Source organism: Coregonus lavaretus (assembly GCF_964263955.1).
Source record: "Coregonus lavaretus genome assembly, chromosome: 13".
NCBI classification, from domain to species: domain Eukaryota; kingdom Metazoa; phylum Chordata; class Actinopteri; order Salmoniformes; family Salmonidae; genus Coregonus; species Coregonus lavaretus.
Window position 1 is genome coordinate 22377489 of NC_140000.1, and position 21138 is coordinate 22398626.

Consider the following 21138-nt stretch of genomic DNA (forward strand, 5'->3'; position numbering starts at 1 on the left):
CTGTAAAAGTCTTAGAATCAGAGATTTGCGTTTGCGTGTGAGAGAACCCCCAAGCCCAGTCTCGCCCTTGGATGTACTCATCACTCTGGCCTCAGGTAGGGACAGCCATGAGGAGCTCCCTGAAATATGAAGAGGGGTGTGAGGTGAGCAGAGGAAGTGACATGCATGGCCTACTGTATGGAGTGGTAGCAGAGAGAGAGGGCAGGGGGAGTGCACAATATCACTCTGCTGTCCAAGAAAGAGAGAATAATTAACTTTTGTTTGTCAGCTTGAAACTTTTATATTTGAATATTCAGCCAACCAGTCACCGGATAAATGATAAGGTCTGTATCATAATAATATATACAGTTTTGCAGACACTTTTATTCAAAGCGACTTACAGTCATGCAAGCATATACTGTATTTTCGTATGTGTGGCCCCAGCGGGAATCAAACCCACAAACCTTGGCTTTGCAAGCACCATGCTCTACCAACTGAGCCTCACAGGACCATTATCTCTTCCATAAAGAAAGTAGAGGCATATAAGAATAAGGTGCACTTTGATGCTACTTAGCTGAGTTTTAACAGGGCCTGATACTGCCCTAGCTGTCAGCCTGACGTTACTGGTCTCTTAATCATGTTCCTATGTACAATCAAGTAGCTATATCCTCCTTGCAGCCTGACTGTCAAGACAGATGCTTTGAACCTGAGTTATCCTTCTCAGTTTGACTAACCTTGCAAATATGACTGTCCAGTGCAAATATGAGATCACTGGTTTCTAAATAGGTCATTGCACCATCTTCGTGTTGTTGACTGATGAGAGTGGACTGATTTGGTGTACTGCTGTGAGAGTTGCCACAGTTTGCCTTGACAGTCTCCCATAAGCCCTTAAAGTGCTCAGAAGCCCTGCATTTCTGCCTAATCAGCCTGTGGCACAGGCTACAAATGGGCCAAGGCCCCCGCCCCCCCCATCCACCTCCATGAGTCAGTCCCTTTGGCTGGAGTGGCTAATGGCTAACTCTAATAGCAATATGGCTAATGTCACTCCTCAGCTGGACCTTCTGTTGTGTCCTGCCCTGCCGGAGGGGGACTGTTGAATCACACTAAAGCTTCCTTCCTGCTGACTTTCTCTCTCTCTTTCTCTCTCTCTCTTTCCTCTCTCACTGCACTCAGTGCACTCTGTACAGTTTTGGCCCCCCAATCTCTCTCTCATAGCCCCTTTCTTTGTCATTCTCACCCCCCCCCCCCCCCCTTATGCTTCCTGCCAGCCTGGGCCTGTGAGGGGGTATGGGTTGCCCTTAGAGATGGGCAGATGGAGTAAATCGAGGCAACGCGAGGCAGGATTGGAGGGTGGGCGTGGTGGTGGGGTGGAACGAGGCCGGGTAATGGAGGGTGGCAGACTGGCAGCAGTGGTGGTGGGTGTCATTTCCATGAAAGGAGGGGGAGTCAATCAGATTCGGGAACAAGACGAAAATAATGACTAGGACAGCTGGTGTTTGATAAGCTACAGAAGAGAGAGGCTGTGTGGGCCAGGTGTGTGTGTGTTCGTGTTCACAGTATTCTATTTGACCATAGAGAATGACGTATCATACCATTACTTCAACCACAGAGGTACTTCCACATGCACACACTTCCCCCTTCCCACCACCATCATGCCCATCAACAACACTATATACTGCAGTCCATCAGCCTGAAATTACCTTTCTTGTCAGACCAAGGTGAAGTCATTGGTTATTCCAGCCACTTGTGATGCATGTCTAAGCACATCTGAGGTTGCCTGGGATGTGTCCTCCTCTCTCTCTCCCCAGAGGAAGCCCTCTCCCTCTCTCTCCTTGGAGTATGGAAATGTAGTTGTGGCTAAGGGCCATGCGCCCAACACAGCAGGGAAGAAAACTACTGTGTGTGTGTGTTTGAGTTTGGCGATATGAATAAAAATCCATATCATGATACATTTACTGAATTATCATGATAATGATAAGTTGAACGATAAGTTTGTGTGCACCAGTTACTTTTTTATATTACACTTAAAACGACTTCTACCACTTTGAATGTTGTGGCTACCATTGTCCCGTTTCATTTCAAACTTCACATTGCCCTCGATAAATGGTTGGTTCAGTCAGTATCTATTATTTTGGGGTTTATTGTCCCAGCTCTAGTGTGTGTGTGTATGGATATTGGGGGTGGGTGGTGATGTTTGGGGTGATGGGGGAAAGGAATACATATCAATGATGTCTGCTTATATACTTAATTAACAGTCATAGGCTTGAGGAAGATTGAATGGAGGGTAATTGAGGAACTGGACAAAAAATACTTGATTTTCCTAGAAACCGGAGCTTAGACAAGTAGGAGAGGGAAGGCTGCCAGTGTGACGGTTAATTTGTTTGTCCACGTTCTCTCCATCTACTGTTATGGAGACTGCCACGGATATACTCTATCAGCTCCCCAATTTCATTTTTCAATTTCCTATTTTTCAACCGCCAGTTATGATGTTGATGATTTACCCAATTATTTTCTTCACAGAATCGAGACAGTTTTGATCATGTGCAATTTACCCACCATTACACATTTCCAGCACTACTCCTCTAATGTATTTGCAGAGATCACACTCTAACAATCACCATGTTTACAAATGGATTTACAGTTTATGTTATGCAATAGGTCACTGTACTTCAAACTATGAAAATAGAGTATTACATGGGAACATTGGGTAATTTATCATTAAGCGCAGTCGGATTACTACAAAACCAACATTAATTTCTGCCTTTATTTCCAGTTAATTTAGTTCTTCTTGACCTAATTCCAGTGCCTGATGTGATTTTCCACAATATCAGGATTCTGTATAAAAGTGAAGCAACAATCCAGACAGGCAGTGTAGTGTATAGGTTGAGATTCTCTTCCTCTAACCACTGGTTGCTTGTAAAATAGCTTGTAAAAAAGATGAAAGGGTCTGGATGTAACTTTTACAGTTATTCGGCTTAATCTACCGTAGGCTGTCAGTAGACATTTCCTCCTGCTTCTCCATTTAGCGGAATCATCACTTCCTCCTAAGACAGACTTTAGGACATCAAGACATTTGAATTATATCTGCAGATAGAATAGTCATTATAAAGATAATTGGCCCAATGATAAATGAATGCCACCTACAATACTAGATAGTTTAGGTTGAATAAAGAATTCACATTGACTACACACCCGAAGTTAGACTTGCATTTGAATAAAGGCAATGTACTGTACACTGAGTATAGAAAACATTAAGAACACCTGCTCTGGCCATGACATAGACTGACCAGGTGAATCCAGGTGAAAGCTATTATTTATTTTTTTCACCTTTATTTAACCAGGTAAGCCAGTTGAGAACAAGTTCTCATTTACAACTGCGACCTGGCCAAGATAAAGCAAAGCAGTGCGATAAAAACAACAACAACACAGAGTTACATATGGAATAAACAAAACGTACTATTGATGTCACTTGTTAAATCCACTTCAATCAGTGTAGATGAAGGGGAGGAGACAAGTTAAAGAAGGATTTTTAAGCCTCGAGAAAAGACATGGATTGTGTATGTGTGCCATTCAGAGGGTGAATGGGCAAGACAAAATATTTAGGTGCCTTTGAACAGGGTATGGTAGTAGGTGCCAGGCGCGCCAGTTTGTGTCAAAAACGGCAACGCTGCTGGGTTTTTCACGTTCAACAGTTTCCCGTAAGTATCAAGAATGGTCCACCACCCAAAGGACATCCAGCCAACTTGACAAAACTGTGGGAAGCATTGGAGTCAAAATGAGCCAGCATTCCTGTGGAACGCTTTCGACACCTTGTCGAGTCCATGCCCCGACGAATTGAGGCTGTTCTGAGTGCAAAAGGGTTCTGATCAATAATAGGAAGGTGTTCTTAATTTTTTGTCCGCTCAGTGTAGATTCTCTGTGAGAAAGTGATCACTAAAGCGCCCAGTGCACTGGGTTTGTAGCATGACTGCACAGTTCATTCTCCATTCACCAACACATCCAGTGGGGGACTCTATTCACTTATACATTTTTGCACCCTCTAAGAATCGCACTGCTTATTTGAATACACTGGCCTGCTCAGAATGGGTAATGTTGCGGTCCTATCGAGTCAGTCGGGAAAATGTGTAGCTGTGTCTGTGTGTCTTTGGTGCATGGGTAATGTTGATGGGGTGGGGGTGGTTTGGATTTAACATTTAGGTTGCTGAAAGGGATGTAATGATGATAAAGCAGTTGAGTTGGAGAAAAGGCTTTTTGCCATGCCATCCTGGGGGAATTTGGGGGACATCAGAATTCTGCTCACACTCGAGAGCTCCCAAAGTTACTCATGCCAGCTGGATAACAGCAAGGCCACACAGACAGTCACTCTCTAACACACACTAATTGACAGATGCAAAAAGGCACATACAGTACACAGTTACTTTATTCACACACACACACACGCACACACACACACACACACACACACACAATCTGACTAATGACACTCCCGGACATAAATACATTTATATACACATGTGAAAACACAAAACCCCACAAAGACAAACACATAGACTCATCAATTAACTTATTGGAAGCTCAACAAAATTCTGCAGAACTAAAGAACAATCCCTCACACTGTACATACAAATCAATTTGTCAAAATGAAGATTGAATATCTGTTAATTTGTGATTTCAAAAGGTCTTCAGGTTGATCATGTGATGGATTGACACACCATCCTATCCATTCTCAAGGTCTCTGCTAAATGACAGCGCTGATGTCTTAGCCATGGCTTTTATTTTACGGTCCTAGAGGCTGAGGTGGTTGGTGAAAGCTGACCACTTGCCACTGTCTAGTAATCTACTCTGAGGTTGATGAATGGCTGTAAGCATGAATCAATACTTGTATATTTTTGTCTCCAGGTGTCTGAAGATGGCGCAGGGCCCTGAGAGATATTGAGGGAGTCATCCCTACCTTTTTGCCTCTTCCTCACTTTCTCTACTTTATTACTATTAAGCTTTCACTATGATAATGTCTTTCTCTCTTTGTGTCTCTCTCCCCCCCCCCCCCCCCCCCCCTCTCTCTCTCCCTCTCTATTGCAGATTGGAGATGCTCCCGTCTTTGCTGCTGTGTGCCATCTGTCTGCTCATCCTACCGTCCTCCTCTACCCCCAGCCAAGCCTCAGGTGCGTGACTACCCCCTGTCAGCCCCGACTATACTGACATCCATTCAACTATCTATGACCTTTGATTTCTAAGGGTAGAGGGGCACTTTTTAATCACTCCCCGATCATTCATAGTTTTCGCTGACACACACACTGAAAACTATTTTAGGTGTGACTTTAACAGCAGAAATCAAGGTTAACTGATGTGCCCAGGTGTACAGAGGAAGTGTCTCATCCGGTATTTGTGTCAACAACACCATGACGGCAAGTGGCAACTGACAAGACTTTTAAATGGGTTCCAGACTTTAACAAATACCGTCAACTGCAACCTCAGACACACCCCCAATACACCGCCAACCCCTCCCCAATTGTTTTTAAGCTGTGAACTTTTTAACTGTATAAAGTCAGCAATTTAACCCCTTCATTCTGCACTCTCCAGATGACTCCAGACTCCTACAGGTGACCATCCCTACGACCCCTCCCTTATCTGCCGTCTTGGGGGGCTCTCTTACCCTACCTTGCCTGGTGTCACTGTCCCACCCGCCCCCCAACACGAATGGCCGCCACGCCGTCCTCTCCCTACCCAGGGTCAAGTGGAGCATGCTGTCCCAGGGGCACGAGACTGAGATCCTGGTGGCCCGAGGGGACAGGGTGAAGGTCAGTGAGGCCTACAAGGACCGAGCTTCCCTGCTCCATTACGCCTCCTCCCCAGCCGACCTCACCCTGAGGCTGGAGGGTCTGCAGTACAACGACTCTGGCTTCTACCGCTGTGAGGTGCAGCAGGGCCTGGAGGATGCAGACGATGTGGCTCAGGTCAAGGTCAAAGGTGAGGCCAGGGGTTGATGTCATAGATGTAGGGGATAAGTCAGAGTTCCTAACAACTCAGAAGTGCGTGTGTCAAGGCTTGTGTCTCAGCAGGAAGTGAGCCAGTCAGAAGTGTAAGTCACAGGCTCTAGGAGAAACAGAGAATGTCCTACAAAACACAGCATAGACACTGACTGTACATTACCACTTACACTGAGTGTACAAAACATTAAGAACACCTGCTCTTTCCATGACATAGACTGACCAGGTGAATCCAGGTGAAAGCTATGATCCCTTAATGATGTCACTTGTTAAATCCACTTCAATCAGTGTAGATGAAAGGGAGGAGACAGGTTAAAGAAGGATTTTTAAGCCTGATACAAATGAGACATGGATTGTGTACGTGTGCCATTCAGATTGTGAATGGGCAAGACAAAAGATTTAAGTGTCTTTGAACTGGTACCAGAGGCACCGGTTTGTGTAAAGAACGGCAACACTGCTGAGTTTTTCAAGCTCAACAGTTTCCCATGTGTACGTGGGCCAGAACCCCTGTGGAACGCTTTTGACACCTTGTAGAGTCCATGGCCTGACGAACTGAGGCTGTTCTGAGGTCAAAAGGGGGTGCAACTCAATATTTGCAAGGTGATCTTAATGTTTTGTATACTTATTATACACTTCTGTACCTTTATAATGTCATAAAAAATCTGCTGAGATGAATTGGTAGTCCCACCCTATGCACCCAGCCAGTAATAGATTATGGATTACCTGACCAGAGCAGTTTGTAACCTAATACATCAGATATAGCCTACGCTTGTGAATGTAGCTGTAGTTCACACAAAATACTGAATCTGAAATAACGCCAAGACTGTGGACCTTCAACAGGGGTAGTGTTCCACTACCGGGATGCTTCCAGTCGCTATGCCTTTACTTTTGTGCAGGCCCGGGACGCCTGTGAGGAGATCGGGGCTCACATCGCCACCCCAGAGCAGCTCTTGGCAGCCTACCACAGTGGCTATGAGCAGTGTGATGCAGGCTGGCTCTCAGACCACTCAGTGAGGTAAGGGCCAGGCAGATAAAAGACCACTGTAAATGTTCTCTCATATCAAGTGGACACAGATAGAGAGATGCTTTCATCCACTTCAATAGATGTCCCCCCTGTTATAACAGTTGTATAACACTATGTAGGGCGGCAGGTAGCTTAGTGGGTAAGAGCGTTGTGACAGTAACCGAAAGGTCGCTGGTTCTAATCCCCGAGCCGACTAGGTGAAAAATCTGTCGATGTGCCCTTAAGCAAGGCACTTAACCCTAATTGCTCCTGTAAGTCGCTCTGGATAAGAGCGTCTGCTAAATGACTAAAATGTAAATGTAAAAATGTAGTATCAACACTCTTCTCCACAGATATCCCATCCAGATGCCACGAGAGGGATGTTTTGGAGACATGGAGGGGCATCCTGGAGTTAGGAACTATGGGCTGCTGGAACCTGATGAGCTGTACGATGTATACTGTTATGTGGAGAACATAGAGGGTAAGAAAATATGTTATTTATTGGAATATTCCATGAATTTGATCAAGTGCAGATTATCACAACCTGACTTCTTCCTCCATATCTACAGGGGAAGTGTTCCATGGCTCTGCCCCCCGAAGTTTCACCCTATGGGAAGCTAAGGCCTATTGTCTGGCTCAGGGAGCGGAGCTGGCTACCACAGGTCAGCTGTATGCAGCCTGGAATGACGGACTGAACGCCTGCAGCCCGGGGTGGTTGGCTGATGGGAGTGTACGCTACCCCATTGTCACTCCCAGGGAGCGTTGTGGTGGAGGGGAGCCTGGGGTCAGGACTGTCTATCGCCATTTGAACCAGACAGGCTTTCCAGAGGCACACACTCGCCACGACACTTACTGCTTCCGAGGTAAGAGCTTTTGAAAGCATAGATATTTAAGTTATACTGGGGTTCAGTAGTGGCATCCCAACACGGTTCCTACTGTATTCTAAGTTATCCTCTGGCCTAACTTTGATTCATTGCCCTTGCGTCTGACAGGCAACAGCAACACTCACACCGAATCTCCCCATGATTACCTGGCAACAGAGCCAGAGGACATCGGCCAGGACATTGTGACGCTGTCTGAGCCTCTGGAGGAATTCAGCCTGGGTCAGGTGACGGAGCAGGTGGGGAGTGAAGAAGCTCAGGGATCCTTGACTGCCATCCCTGTTCCAGAGGAGCAGTACCCATCAGAGCATATAGAGGAGCAGGGGGCTGTGGCTGGGGAGCAGTACCCAGAGCAGGTGGCTGTCCCTGGGGAGCAGTACCCAGAGCAGGTGGCTGTCCCTGGGGAGCAGTACCCAGAGCAGGGGGCTGTCCCTGGGGAGCAGTACCCAGAGCAGGTGGCTGTCCCTGGGGAGCACGGAGAGGAACAGGGGGTTGTTCCTGGAGAACATGGAGAGGAGCAGGGGGCTGTAACTGAGGAGGCATACACAAAGGAGGATGGAGAGGAGCAGGGGGCTGTGCCTGAGGAGCACGGAGAGGAACAGGGGGTTGTTCCTGGGGAGCAGTACCCAGACAAGCCTGGAGAGGAGCAGGGGGCTGTCGATGGCCAGGGCCCTACTGTTGTCTATCACAAGGAGCTACCCTTTCCGGTTGAACCCCAAGACCCATTCACCCCCACATCCATCTCCCAAGACCTGGAGCCCACAGAGGACACCTGGCAGCCGGTGCAAGAGGTCAGCAACCCAGAATCATATCAGCCTGCCCCTGAGGCAAACTTAGACTCAAACTACCGAGTCACAACCTATGATGAGCTAAATGCAAACCCAACACTGTATCCACCTTCTCCCGAGACAAATGATGAATCAGGTGATCTTACAACTGCTCATGAAGACAACATTGGTAGCCCCAATCCCTACCAGCCCTCGTCAGAGTCAAACGTGGAATCAGGAGAGCCCTCTGTAGAGGGTGTACCAGGGACTTCTCTGGAGGCCCCCGTGCCCACCACAGGGTATGAGGAGGTGGATGGGTCCAGTGATCCACAGCCCATGCCTGGCACAACCCCTAAGAGTGGTGAGCCAACAGAATCTCAGTATGGTATTTCAGAGGAAAGCCATCTGCAAACAGAGATCACCCAGGAGATCGAACACTACACTTTTACCTCTGAGGCTGCAGGTTACAATGTATCCGGAGTTGAAGCCACTACTAGGTATGACAGCTCTCCAGAGGAGCAACTGGAAAGTGGGCTGCCCACACCTGAGGAGGACGACTCCGGAGATGAGCGTGTCATCCAGGTGGAGCATGTCACAGACACAGACTTGGGCTACCCAAGCACCTCTTACGACCTCTCAGGAGGGTCCATCAGGCCTGAGGGAGCCATCGCTGGGGGTGTCGAGGAGACATCTGTATCTTCCACTTCACCACACGAGGAAACAGAGCTCTTCCCTGACCAGTCCACCACTCAGCCTCCATACTTTGAGAAAACAACTGAATATCGCCTAACCAACTCTGTGGACCACAGTGCCAGTGTCCTTCTCTCTGAGGAGCATACCACATCACTGGACTCATTGGTCATCCAGACAGGGGAGAACAGTGGCTCTGCTACTGCTGAGTCAGGAGACCTGGTTACCCTAAGCCCAGTGGAGATGGACCCCTATGAACTGATCCCTACCTCTGAATATGGTGAGTCCATAGAGAAGCCTTTCTGTGCATTTTTTAAACACTTTTATTTATGTCATGTACTGAAGATTTAGTGCAGTAAATATTCAGATGTGTATTTAATGGTATTAAATGACATAAAAAGCATGAGCTGGCACACACCCAAAAAAGGTGGTAGAGGTGCTGACTAACGGAGAGTAAATTGTATTTATTTAATTATTTATTTTTAGCTAACCCTTATTTTACCAGATAAGTTGACTGAGAGCACATTCTCATTTACAGCAACGACCTGGGGAATAGTTACAGGGGAGAGGAGGGGGATGAATGAGCCAATTGGAAGCTGGGGATGATTAGGTGCCCATGATGGTATGAGGGCCAGATTGGGAATTTAGCCACCGGGGTTAACACCCATACTCTTAAGATAAGTGTCATGGGAGCTTTAGTGACCACAGAGAGTCAAGACACCCGTTTAACGTCCCTACACAGGGCAATGTCCCCAATCACTGCCCTGGGGCATTGGGATATTTTTTTTGACCAGAGGAAAGAGTGCCTCCTACTGGCCCTCCAACACCACTTCCAGCAGCATCTGGTCTCCCATCCAGGGACTGACCAGGACCAACCCTGCTTAGCTTCAGAGCCAAGCCAGCAGTGGGATGCAGGGTGGTATGCTATAAAAGGCTATACAATTGTAGGCAATAAAAACATTTTTCAAAGAGAGAGTCGCACACTCTACATACAAGCTCCCAGTAATTTATTGGATAAACCACCAATACATCAGCATCACTGTGCCTTCTTCAGGGTAATGTCATGAACGCTAGAACGTGATGTCTACATAACCTGGTTCAAGCATTCATCACTTCACCTTGAAGAAGGCACAGTGATAACGAAACGTTGGTGGTTTACCCAGCTTGTACAGTGTATAGAGTGTGCGACTCTCTTTATTAAATTACATAAAAACATCTGTGCATATGTAATGTGTGATATTTTTTTTTTTTAAGAACTGAACACTCAAGTGTGGACAGGGTTACACTAACTGTAGGCTTGAATAATGTTTGTTTTTTGTTTCCTGGCAGCTTATGACGACACTCAGGAGCAGTCTGGTGTCACGTCACCCAACTCCTCTACCCCAGATGACCATGTGGAGCAGGATGCAGGAGGCACCTCAGTGGACTCATTACCAAAGGTTTCCATGGGCTCCACTGACCAGGATGAGCACACTGACCTGGGTTCAGTTCCAACTGACAAAGTCCTCACAGTTACTTATGACACTGGCTCCAGTGAAGCCTCTGGGGTCCACGAGGGAATGCTTGATGTTACCCTCTTGACATCCCCCATACCTATAACCTATTCCCCCCCGACCCAGCGATCTGTGGAAGCAGAGGCCAGCTCCCCAGGTGACTTCATAACCTTCATCCCCGAATCCAGCGTTCCATCTGGGTTTGATCCCCTGGAGGAAGGGCTGGAGAAGGTGGAGCAAGAGGGGTTGGGTGAAATCCCAGAAGTAGTCGAGACTACTACCCCAGAGACAGCTTCTGGTGAGGAGGGGAGTGGAGATGAGGAGAATGGTCAGGAGGTGAGTGGAGAAGAGGAGAGTGGTCAGGAGGTGAGTGGAGACAAGGAGAGTGGTCAGGAGGCGAGTGGAGACAAGGAGAGTGGTCAGGAGGCGAGTGGAGACAAGGAGAGTGGTCAAGAGGCGAGTGGAGACAAGGAGAGTGGTCAGGAGGTGAATGGAGAAAAGGAGAGTGGTCAGGAGGTGAGTGGAGAAGAGGAGAGTGGTCAGGAGGCGAGTGGAGACAAGGAGAGTGGTCAGGAGGCGAGTGGAGACAAGGAGAGTGGTCAGGAGGCGAGTGGAGACAAGGAGAGTGGTCAGGAGGTGAGTGGAGACAAGGAGAGTGGTCAGGAGGCGAGTGGAGACAAGGAGAGTGGTCAGGAGGCGAGTGGAGACAAGGAGAGTGGTCAGGAGGTGAGTGGAGACAATGAGAGTGGTCAGGAGGCGAGTGGAGACAAGGAGAGTGGTCAGGAGGTGAGTGGAGACAAGGAGAGTGGTCAGGAGGTGAGTGGAGACAAGGAGAGTGGTCAGGAGGCGAGTGGAGATGAGGAGAGTGGAAACGAGGACAGTGACCAGGAAGTGAGTGGCCAAGAGGGAGTGGAGTCAGGCTCAGTATCAGGATCAGGCGAGGAGCACTCTGAATCCGCCGAAGGAACAGGAGAGTCTTCAGGAGAAAGCTCAGGGATCCTTGAACCAGAAGTCCCAAACATGAATGAAACTGTTACACCCATCAATGGCACAACTGTCAATGACACAGACGAAAGCGAGCCTGAGTCGAGCACAGATGCGCCCTCTACTGATATGGAGATCACGCTGCTCCCTGACTTGTTCCAGACCCCCCTGCCCTCCCCCACCGTACCCCAGGAGTCCCGGGCCGATGCAGATCTGGAGTACAGTGGGGAGACCTCAGTCACTGAGGACCCTTACTCCATCACTCCACCCACTGAGGAGCCTGAGGAGACCCCCAGCCCGACGCTCACCACAGAGGACTACGATGACCAGACTACGATGACGACACCCCTATATCAAGAGGACGTTGATGAGGAGAAACTGATTACCACTCCTACCACTCCAAGAGAAAGATTTGGGAACATTTCAGGTAATGTTCAATGCAACTCAAACCATTACAATTATTTGAATGTATGTGTTAATGCAAAACATAATTGCATACTTTCTACCATATACCTCACCTTAAATTACCCACTTGACTCTTGTATTTCCCCCATTCTGCTTAGTCATCAGAAAAAAATAGCATTCACATGGCAGTCAGAGTAAACAGCTGACTCAGCAAAATAAGGGGATTATCATTGTTTCTGTTGGAGGTAAACACACAGCAGGAGGTGCTGTCTCTGTTCATAGCAGCAAAGGATTGGGAACATAATATACAGTGAGTTCCAAAAGTATTTGGACATTGACCATTTTTGTTTTTGTTTTGGCTCCGTACTCCAGCACTTTGGATTTGAAATGATACCATGACTATGAAATTCTAAACACTTCTACATTAAAGTGGATGCTACCTTGATTACGGATAACCATGAATGAATTGTGAATAATGATGACTCAGAAAGTTACAGAGGCATAGATAACATACCCCCCCCCCCCAAAAAGAGAGGTTACCATGTCTTGGGGGTATAACCTTTGCTTCTCTATAACTTTCTCAATGATCATTATTCACAATAAACTCAGGATTATCCATAATCATGGTAGCATCGACATTAATGTAGAAGTGTTCTGAAACATATTCTATTCTTATTTACAATAAAAGTGACTCCAAAATGACACAATACATGATTTACCATTAATTTGATTTGGGCACAAAATAATTTGAAACACAACCAAAACAAACAGTATTTAGTCATTGCGTGCTAGGAATATGGGACCAAATACTAAACTTTCAACTACTTTAATACACATATAAGTGAATTTGTCCAAATAATTTTGGTTCCCTAAAATGGGGGGACTATCTACAAAAAGTGCTGTAAATTCACCCAATATGGATGAAAATACCCTTACATTAAAGCTGACAGTCTGCACTTTAACCTCATAGTCATTGTATCATTTCAAAGTGCTTGAGTACAGAGCCAAAACAAAAATAAATAAAGCGTCAGTGCAGTCAAACATGATTTTCCTTTAAAAAAATAATAAAAAAGGATATTTCCACACTATGAGGTCAAAATAACACTATGAAATTGTAAAAATTATGATAATTCCCTTTTAGTGGAAAAAGCTTTTTGAATAAGAAAAAAATTATACCTGGAATTTCAGCCTGTTCAGGTGGGAGGGTGTTTTTGGCCCACAGCATGACATCACAATCTGATCTGATTATTCTGACCAATGACCAGCCATCTTTTATTTGCATATGTATCCTCTTATTTTGATGGGGCTCTGGAGTCTAGACAATCCTATCCGCCAAGCAGGACTGTATATGTAAATATATTTTGATTTGTATCAACATGCCCACACGATCATATTATGTTTATGTTTGGTCATTTACCAGACGCTCTTATCCAGAGCGACTTACAGGAGCAATTAGGGTTAAGTGCCTTGCTCAAGGGCACATCGACAGATTTTTCACCTAGTCGGCTCAGAACCAGCGACCTTTCGGTTACTGGCACAACGCTCTTAACTACTAAGCTACCTGCCGCCCATATTGATCATTTCAATGGCAAAAGGAGACTATGGGAGTTATTTTCATGAAATAAACACAGACAGTGATTTATTAGACATACAGTGATAATTAAAAAATAAAATTAAAAAGACTGCATGGGGGCATTAACAAAATGGCATGGTAAAAAAGAGCATGGAAGCATATCTGCTCCACCTCATATATGCCATCTGAAAACATTTGAAAAGGTCATCTACAGTACCAGTCAAAAGTTTGGACACACCTACTCATTCAAGGGTTTTTCTTTATTTTTACTATTTTCTACATTGTAGAATAACAGTGAAGACATCAACACTATGAAATAACACATATGGAATCATGTAGTAACCAAAAAAGTGTTAAACAAAATATATTTTATATTTGAGATTCTTCAAATAGCCACCCTTTGCCTTGATGACAGCTTTGCACACTCTTGGTATTCTCTCAACCAGCTTCACCTGGAATGCTTTTCCAACAGTCTTGAAGGAGTTCCCACATATGCTGAGCACTTGTTGGCTGCTTTTCCTTCACTCTGCGGTCTGACTCATCCCAAACCATCTCAATTTAGTTGAGGTCGGGGGATTGTGGAGGCCAAGTCATCTAATGCATCACTCTCCTTAAAAATAACCCTTACACAGCCTGGAGGTGTGTTGGGTCATTGTCCTGTTGAAAAACAAATTATAGTCCCACTAAGCACAAACCAGAAGGAATGGAGTATCGCTGCAGAATGCTGTGGTAGCCATGCTGGTTAAGTGTGCCTTGAATTCTAAATAAATCACAGACAGTGTCACCAGCAAAGCACCCCCACACCATAACACCTCCTCCTCCATACTTTACGGTGGGAAATACACATGTGGAGATCATCCGTTCATCCACACCGCGTCTCACAAAGACACACCGGTTGGAACCAAAAATCTCCAATTTGGACTCCAGACCAAAGGACAAATCTCCACCGGTCTAATGTCCATTGCTTGTGTTTCTTGGCCCAAGCAAGTCTCTTCTTATTATTGGTGTCCTTTAGTAGTGGATTCTTTGCAGCAATTCGACCATGAAGGCCTGATTCACACAGTCTCCTAAGAACAGTTGATGTTGAGATGTGTCTGTTACTTGAACTCTGTGATGCATTTATTTGGGCTGCAATTTCTGAGGCTGGTAACTCTAATGAAATTATCATCTGCAGCAGAGGTAACTTTGGGTCTTCCATTCCTGTGGCGGTCCTCATGAGAGACAGTTTCATCATAGCGCTTGATGGTTTTTGCGACTGCACTTGAAGAAACTTTAAAAGTTCTTGACTTTTTCCGTATTGACTGAGCTTCATGTCTTAAAGTAATCAATCAATTTTCAATCAATTTTATTTTATATAGCCCTTCTTACATCAGCTAATATCTCGAAGTGCTGTACAGAAACCCAGCCTAAAACCCCAAACAGCTAGTAATGCAGGTGTAGAAGCACGGTGGCTAGGAAAAACTCCCTAGAAAGGCGAAAACCTAGGAAGAAACCTAGAGAGGAACCAGGCTATGAGGGGTGGCCAGTCCTCTTCTGGCTGTGCCGGGTGGAGATTATAACAGAACCATGCCAAGATGTTCAAAAATGTTCATAAGTGACAAGCATGGTCAAATAATAATCAGGAATAAATCTCAGTTGGCTTTTCATAGCCGATCATTAAGAGTTGAAAACAGCAGGTCTGGGACAGGTAGGGGTTCCATAACCGCAGGCAGAACAGTTTAAACTGGAATAGCAGCAAGGCCAGGCGGACTGGGGACAGCAAGGAGTCACCACGGCCGGTAGTCCCGACGTATGGTCCTAGGGCTCAGGTCTCTCAGTTGGCTTTTCATAGCCGATCATTAAGAGTTGAAAACAGCAGGTCTGGGACAGGTAGGGGTTTCGTAGCCGCAGGCAGAACAGTTGAAACTGGAATAGCAGCAAGGCCAGGCGGACTGGGGACAGCAAGGTGTCATCATGCCCGGTAGTCCTGACGTATGGTCCTAGGGCTCAGGTTCTCAGAGAGAAAGAGAGAACGAGAGAATTAGAGAGAGCATACTTAAATTCACACAGGACACTGGATAAGACAGGAGAAGTACTCCAGGTATAACCAACTAACCCCAGCCCCCCGACACATAAACTACTGCAGCATAAATACTGGAGGCTGAGACAGGAGCGGTCCGGAGACACTGTGGCCCCATCCGAAGAAACCCCCGGAATGATGTACTGTTGTTTCTCTTTGCTTTTTTGAGCTGTTCTTGCCATAATATGGACTTGGTCTTTTACCGAATAGGGCTATCTTTTGTATACCCCCCACTCCCCATCTTGTCACAACACAACTGATTGGCTCAAACGCATTAAGAAGGAAAAAAATTCCACAAATTAACTTTTAAGAAGGCACACCTGTTCATTGAAATGCATTCCAGGTGACTACCTCATGAAGCTGGTTGAGATAATGCCAAGAGTGTGCAAAGCTGTCATCAAGGCAAATGGTGGCTATTTGAAAAATCTCAAATCTCAAATATATTTTGATTTGTTTAACACTTTTTTGGTTACTACATGATTTCATATGTGTTATTTCATAGTTTTGATGTCTTCACTTTTATTCTACAATGTAAAAAATAGTAAAAATAAAGAAAAACCCTTGAATGAGTAGGTGTGTCCAAACTTTTGACTGGTAGTGTATGTCAAAAATGTCCTCAGCACAGGGGCTTGAATAGGTAAAATATATTTTCTATAAGCTGACCTCTCATTCCACTGTAGGCCTTTTGTCAGTCAGTGATGGTGAGTACTGCTAGTATAATGGCTCCCTCCAGTGGCTTTCAAATAAATTCCCATGTAAATCAACAAAGTGATCACGTAGTATCTGTCCTTTACATTGACACTAAAGAGTGGATTCAAAAATGGAACACACACACAAAAATATATTTTAGATATGTTGTTACTGGATTTACTGCATAGGCCGGCATTGTAAATAAGAATTGGTTCTTTACTGACTTACCTAGTTAAATAAAGGTTAAATAAATCTAAATAAATAAATGTACATTGGTGCCAATGCTTGCCCTCTCCTACCTTTGTGTCTCAGATGTCTGCCTAGAGAACCCTTGTTCCAACGGGGGAACATGTGTCGACAGTGGGTCTTCAACCAAGTGCCTTTGCTTGCCCACCTATGGAGGAGACATGTGCCAGACAGGTACAGTAACAGATTTCATATTTTGTTTTCTCAAAGATAATGTTAAAATAATGAACATACACTACCGTTCAAAAGGTTGGGGTCACTTAGAAATGTCCTTGTTTTCGAAAGAAAAGCATTTTTTTTGTCCATTAAAATAACATCAAATTGATCAGAAATACAGTTTAGACATTGTTAATGTTGTAAATGGCTATTGTAGCTGGAAACAACTGATTTTTAATGGAATATCTACATAGGCGTACAGAGGCCCATTATCAGCAACCATCAGTCCTGTGTTCCAATGGCACATTGTGTTTGCTAATCCAAGTTTATCATTTTAAAAGGCTAATTGATCATTAGAAAACCCTTTTGCAATTATGTTAGCACAGCTGAAAACTGTTAAATAAAACAGACCTTCTTGAGACTAGTTGAGTATCTGGAGCATCAGCAATTGTGGGTTCGATTACAGAATAAAAATGGCCAGAAACAAAAAACTTTCTTCTGAAACTCGTCAGTCTATTCTTGTTCTGAGAAATGAAGGCTATTCCATGCGAGAAATTGTCAAGAAACTGAAGATCTTGTACAACGCTGTGTACTACTCCCTTCACAGAACAGTGCAAACTGGCTCTAACCAGAATAGAAAGAGGAGTGGGAGGCCCCGGTGCACAACTGAGCAAGAGGACAAATACATTAGAGTATCTAGTTTGAGAAACAGACGCCTCACAGGTCCTCAACTGGCAGCTTCATTAAATAGTACACGCAAAACACCAGTCTCAACGTCAACAGTGAAGAGGTGACTCTGGGATGCTGACCTTCTAGGCAGAGTTGCAAAGAAAAAGCCATATCTCAGACTGGCCAATAAAAATAAAAGATTAAGATGGGCAAAAGAACACAGACACTGGACAGAGGAAGATTGGGAAAAAGTGTTATTGACAGACGAATCGAAGTTTGAGGTGTTCGGATCACAAAGAAGAACATTTGTGAGACGCAGACCAAATGAAAAGATGCTGGAGGAGTGCTTGATGCCATCTGTCAAGCATGGTGGAGACAATGTGATGGTCTGGGGGGTGCTTTGGTGGTGGTAAAGTGAGAGATTTGTACAGGGTAAAAGGGATCTTGAAGAAGGAAGGCTATCACTCCATTTTGCAACGCCATGCCATACCCTGTGGACCGCGCTTGATTAGAGCCAATTTCCTCCTACAACAGGACAATGACCCAAAGCACAACTCCAAACTATGCAAGAACTATTTAGGGAAGAAGCAGTCAGCTGGTATTCTGTCTATAATGGAGTGGCCAGCACAGTCACCAGATCTCAACCTATTGAGCTGTTGTGGGAGCAGCTTGACCGTATGGTACTTAAGAAGTGTCCATCAAGCCAATCCATCTTGTGGGAGGTGCTTCAGGAAGCATGGGGTGAAATATCTTCAGATTACCTCAACAAATTGACAACTACAATGCAAAAGGTCTGCAAGGCTGTAATTGCTGCAAATTGAGGATTCTTTGACGAAAGCAAAGTTTGAAGGACATAATTATTATTTCTATTAAAAATCATTATTTCTAACCTTGTCAATGACTACATTTCCTATGCATTTTGCTATATTTCCTTTTCAAACTCATTTCATGTATGTTTTCATGGAAAACAAGGACATTTCTAAGTGACCCCAAACTTTTGAACGGTAGTGTATCTCTCCCCCTTATGTATATTTTTGTTTCCTCTGTGTGCATCTCACCTCTTCCTCTTCATGTTGGTCAGACCTGGAGGTGTGTGAGCCGGGTTGGGAGAAGTTCATGGGCTTCTGTTACCAACATTTCACCAAGCGTCAGGGCTGGGAGGTGGCAGAGCAGCACTGTCGTATGTGTGGCGGTCACCTGATCTCGGTCATGACCCCTGAGGAACAGGACTACATCAATGGTACAGCAGACCTGAAAACGTCCTTTGATCTTGTAACAGACAGCTCCAAGTGCTCTGCATAACTTGACCTGTGTAACCCTCATCCGTGGATTGTTAAAAAGGTGTAATTCAATAATTTAAATGGGGAAATGAGTTAACGTAACAATTTTTCATTCAGTGTGAACAGAACTTACAGTCCTAAAATGCATAAACTGAATGTGTAATTTACATTTTACATTTTAAGTAATTTAGCAGACGCTCTTATCCAGAGAGACTTACAGTTAGTGAGTGCATACATTTTTCAGACCCCTCTGTAACCCCAGTGCCATCTGTGAGGAATATTTAGGAAACTAATTTATTTATTTGTTTAAACAGAATGCTTTCTGTTTAAGGTTTTATGGTCCAGGGAAGACATAACATCTTCTTTCATGTCTTACCTGCCATTCACTCATTTTACCATGAAACATGGGAGGGCTTTGATGCCAGTGTTAGTATTGTGTCTGGAAGTATGGAGGAGATGATTATCTAGCATTCCTTAGTTGTTTCCCACGGCCTGTAGTCTTACACCAGCCCCTTCTTGCTGGTGAGCGAGTGTTTGCAGGGCCAAATTTACACAGTGAGCTCTCTCTTTCCCTTTAGATAAGTACAGAGAGTACCAGTGGACAGGACTGAATGACAGAACCATAGAGGGAGACTTCCGCTGGTCTGACGGGAATCCTCTGGTGAGTCTCACATAGTCTGTGTTCCCATCAAATATTTCTAGGTTCTCCATAAACATAATGTTATTTGCATGAACTTGCCTCTGGGATTGTATCCCGTTGGTATACAGAACATCCTCACTTATGTTTTGTAAGACCTGATGCAAAAATAACCTCCTCCTGGTATGTGATCTGCTTCTCATACTACTTCTCAGCTACTGTATATGTGAACTAACAGTATTAAAACTCTCCTACTTCTTCATCCTCCTTCCCATCTTTTTCTGCCAGTTGTATGAGAACTGGTACCGGGGCCAGCCTGACAGTTACTTCCTGTCTGGAGAGGACTGTGTGGTGATGGTATGGCATGACGGGGGGCACTGGAGTGATGTGCCCTGTAACTACCATCTCTCCTACACCTGCAAGAAGGGCACGTGTGAGTACACAACCATAACCACCACAGTAGTGTAGCATAGAAGCTGTCCTCAATCTCTCAGTAAGGTTTTAATATATTTGCACCCCTAACCACATTTTTCTGTTTAGCTTTCTGTGGCCAGCCCCCCGTCATTGCCAATGCCAAGGTGTTTGGTAAGTCGCATCTGCGCTACGAGACCAACTCCAAGGTGCGCTACTACTGTGAAGAAGGATTCCTCCAGACACAGAACCCCGTCATTAAGTGCCTATCCAACGGCCAATGGGAGGAGGCTTTGATCACCTGTCACCCTGGTGAGGACAGACATTCATTCTGTTGACTGACATAAAACTAAATAAATGTATGATGTGTGTGATGGGTCTCTAATGTTATCATTGTATGACTCTCTTTAGTTATTTTATGCTCTACTGTGATAATGACATGATGTACCTGCTATGTTTTTCCAGCCCTGACCAACTTGGCAGAGGGAGAGCAGAAGGTCACGACGCCACCCTATCAGAACGAGGGGGTGGAGGTGGTGCACACAGCCACGGAGAAAGCCACTTCAGAGTTCTGGGACATTAAGTGGAACTACTAAGCTCATCAAACTCAATATGCCCATTCCCTCTGCCCCCTTCCCTGGTATCCTATGTTCCACTCAAAGACTGTCCAACCTTGTCCCTCCAACAAGGTGGAGCCTTGTAAAATAAATGTTCTCCCTGAGAACGAGTCATCACATTCCTGTCACCAGCTCTTTCCAGAATAAACCCATTTAGAACATCAACAGACTTGATGTTACTCGGACCTAGTGCCGATCGATCACACTTAGAAAAAGAGTACATTCCAACATAAGCCCACGATTAGAGGAATTGGACCAAATTTGCACAGTACAGTTTGTCATTGGAATGAGCTTTAACGAAGCTGTCCCATCCATCATTGGGCTTGTTTGTTGTATAATGATATGTGATTGTTGACTAGTGAATTACTGTGACAAAGTACTAGTGAAGTACTTTTATATCTACCTGTGCTACCACACTGTTGGATTACAGTATTTGACTGCTAGTAACATATATTATGACATGTTTATGACGGTATACAATATGATTTTGATGGAGAGTTTTAGTAAAGTGCAACCTAAATCTCAACCTCAGCTGGTCTGACATTAACTGAAGCCACTTTCCCACTCTCTGCCACAAAGACAGAATTAAGATTTCCACTTTTGTATGCTTT

General features: G+C 45.0%; 1 protein-coding gene across 1 annotated transcript; it reads left to right on the forward strand.

Annotated features, from left to right (window-relative positions):
* Positions 1-126: 126 nt before the first annotated feature.
* LOC311139972 (neurocan core protein-like) lies at positions 127-20506 on the forward strand (the record flags this gene model as incomplete). The annotated part of the gene is made up of 14 exons (XM_084174959.1): positions 127-143; positions 5059-5141; positions 5560-5946; positions 6807-6981; positions 7323-7450; positions 7539-7832; positions 7962-9587; positions 10637-12211; positions 16824-16931; positions 18664-18822; positions 19441-19523; positions 19788-19932; positions 20040-20222; positions 20376-20506. The coding sequence occupies 14 exons, from the start codon at positions 127-129 to the stop codon at positions 20504-20506; spliced, it is 5094 nt and encodes a 1697-aa protein (XP_084031085.1).
* Between the last annotated feature and the right edge of the window lie 632 nt (positions 20507-21138).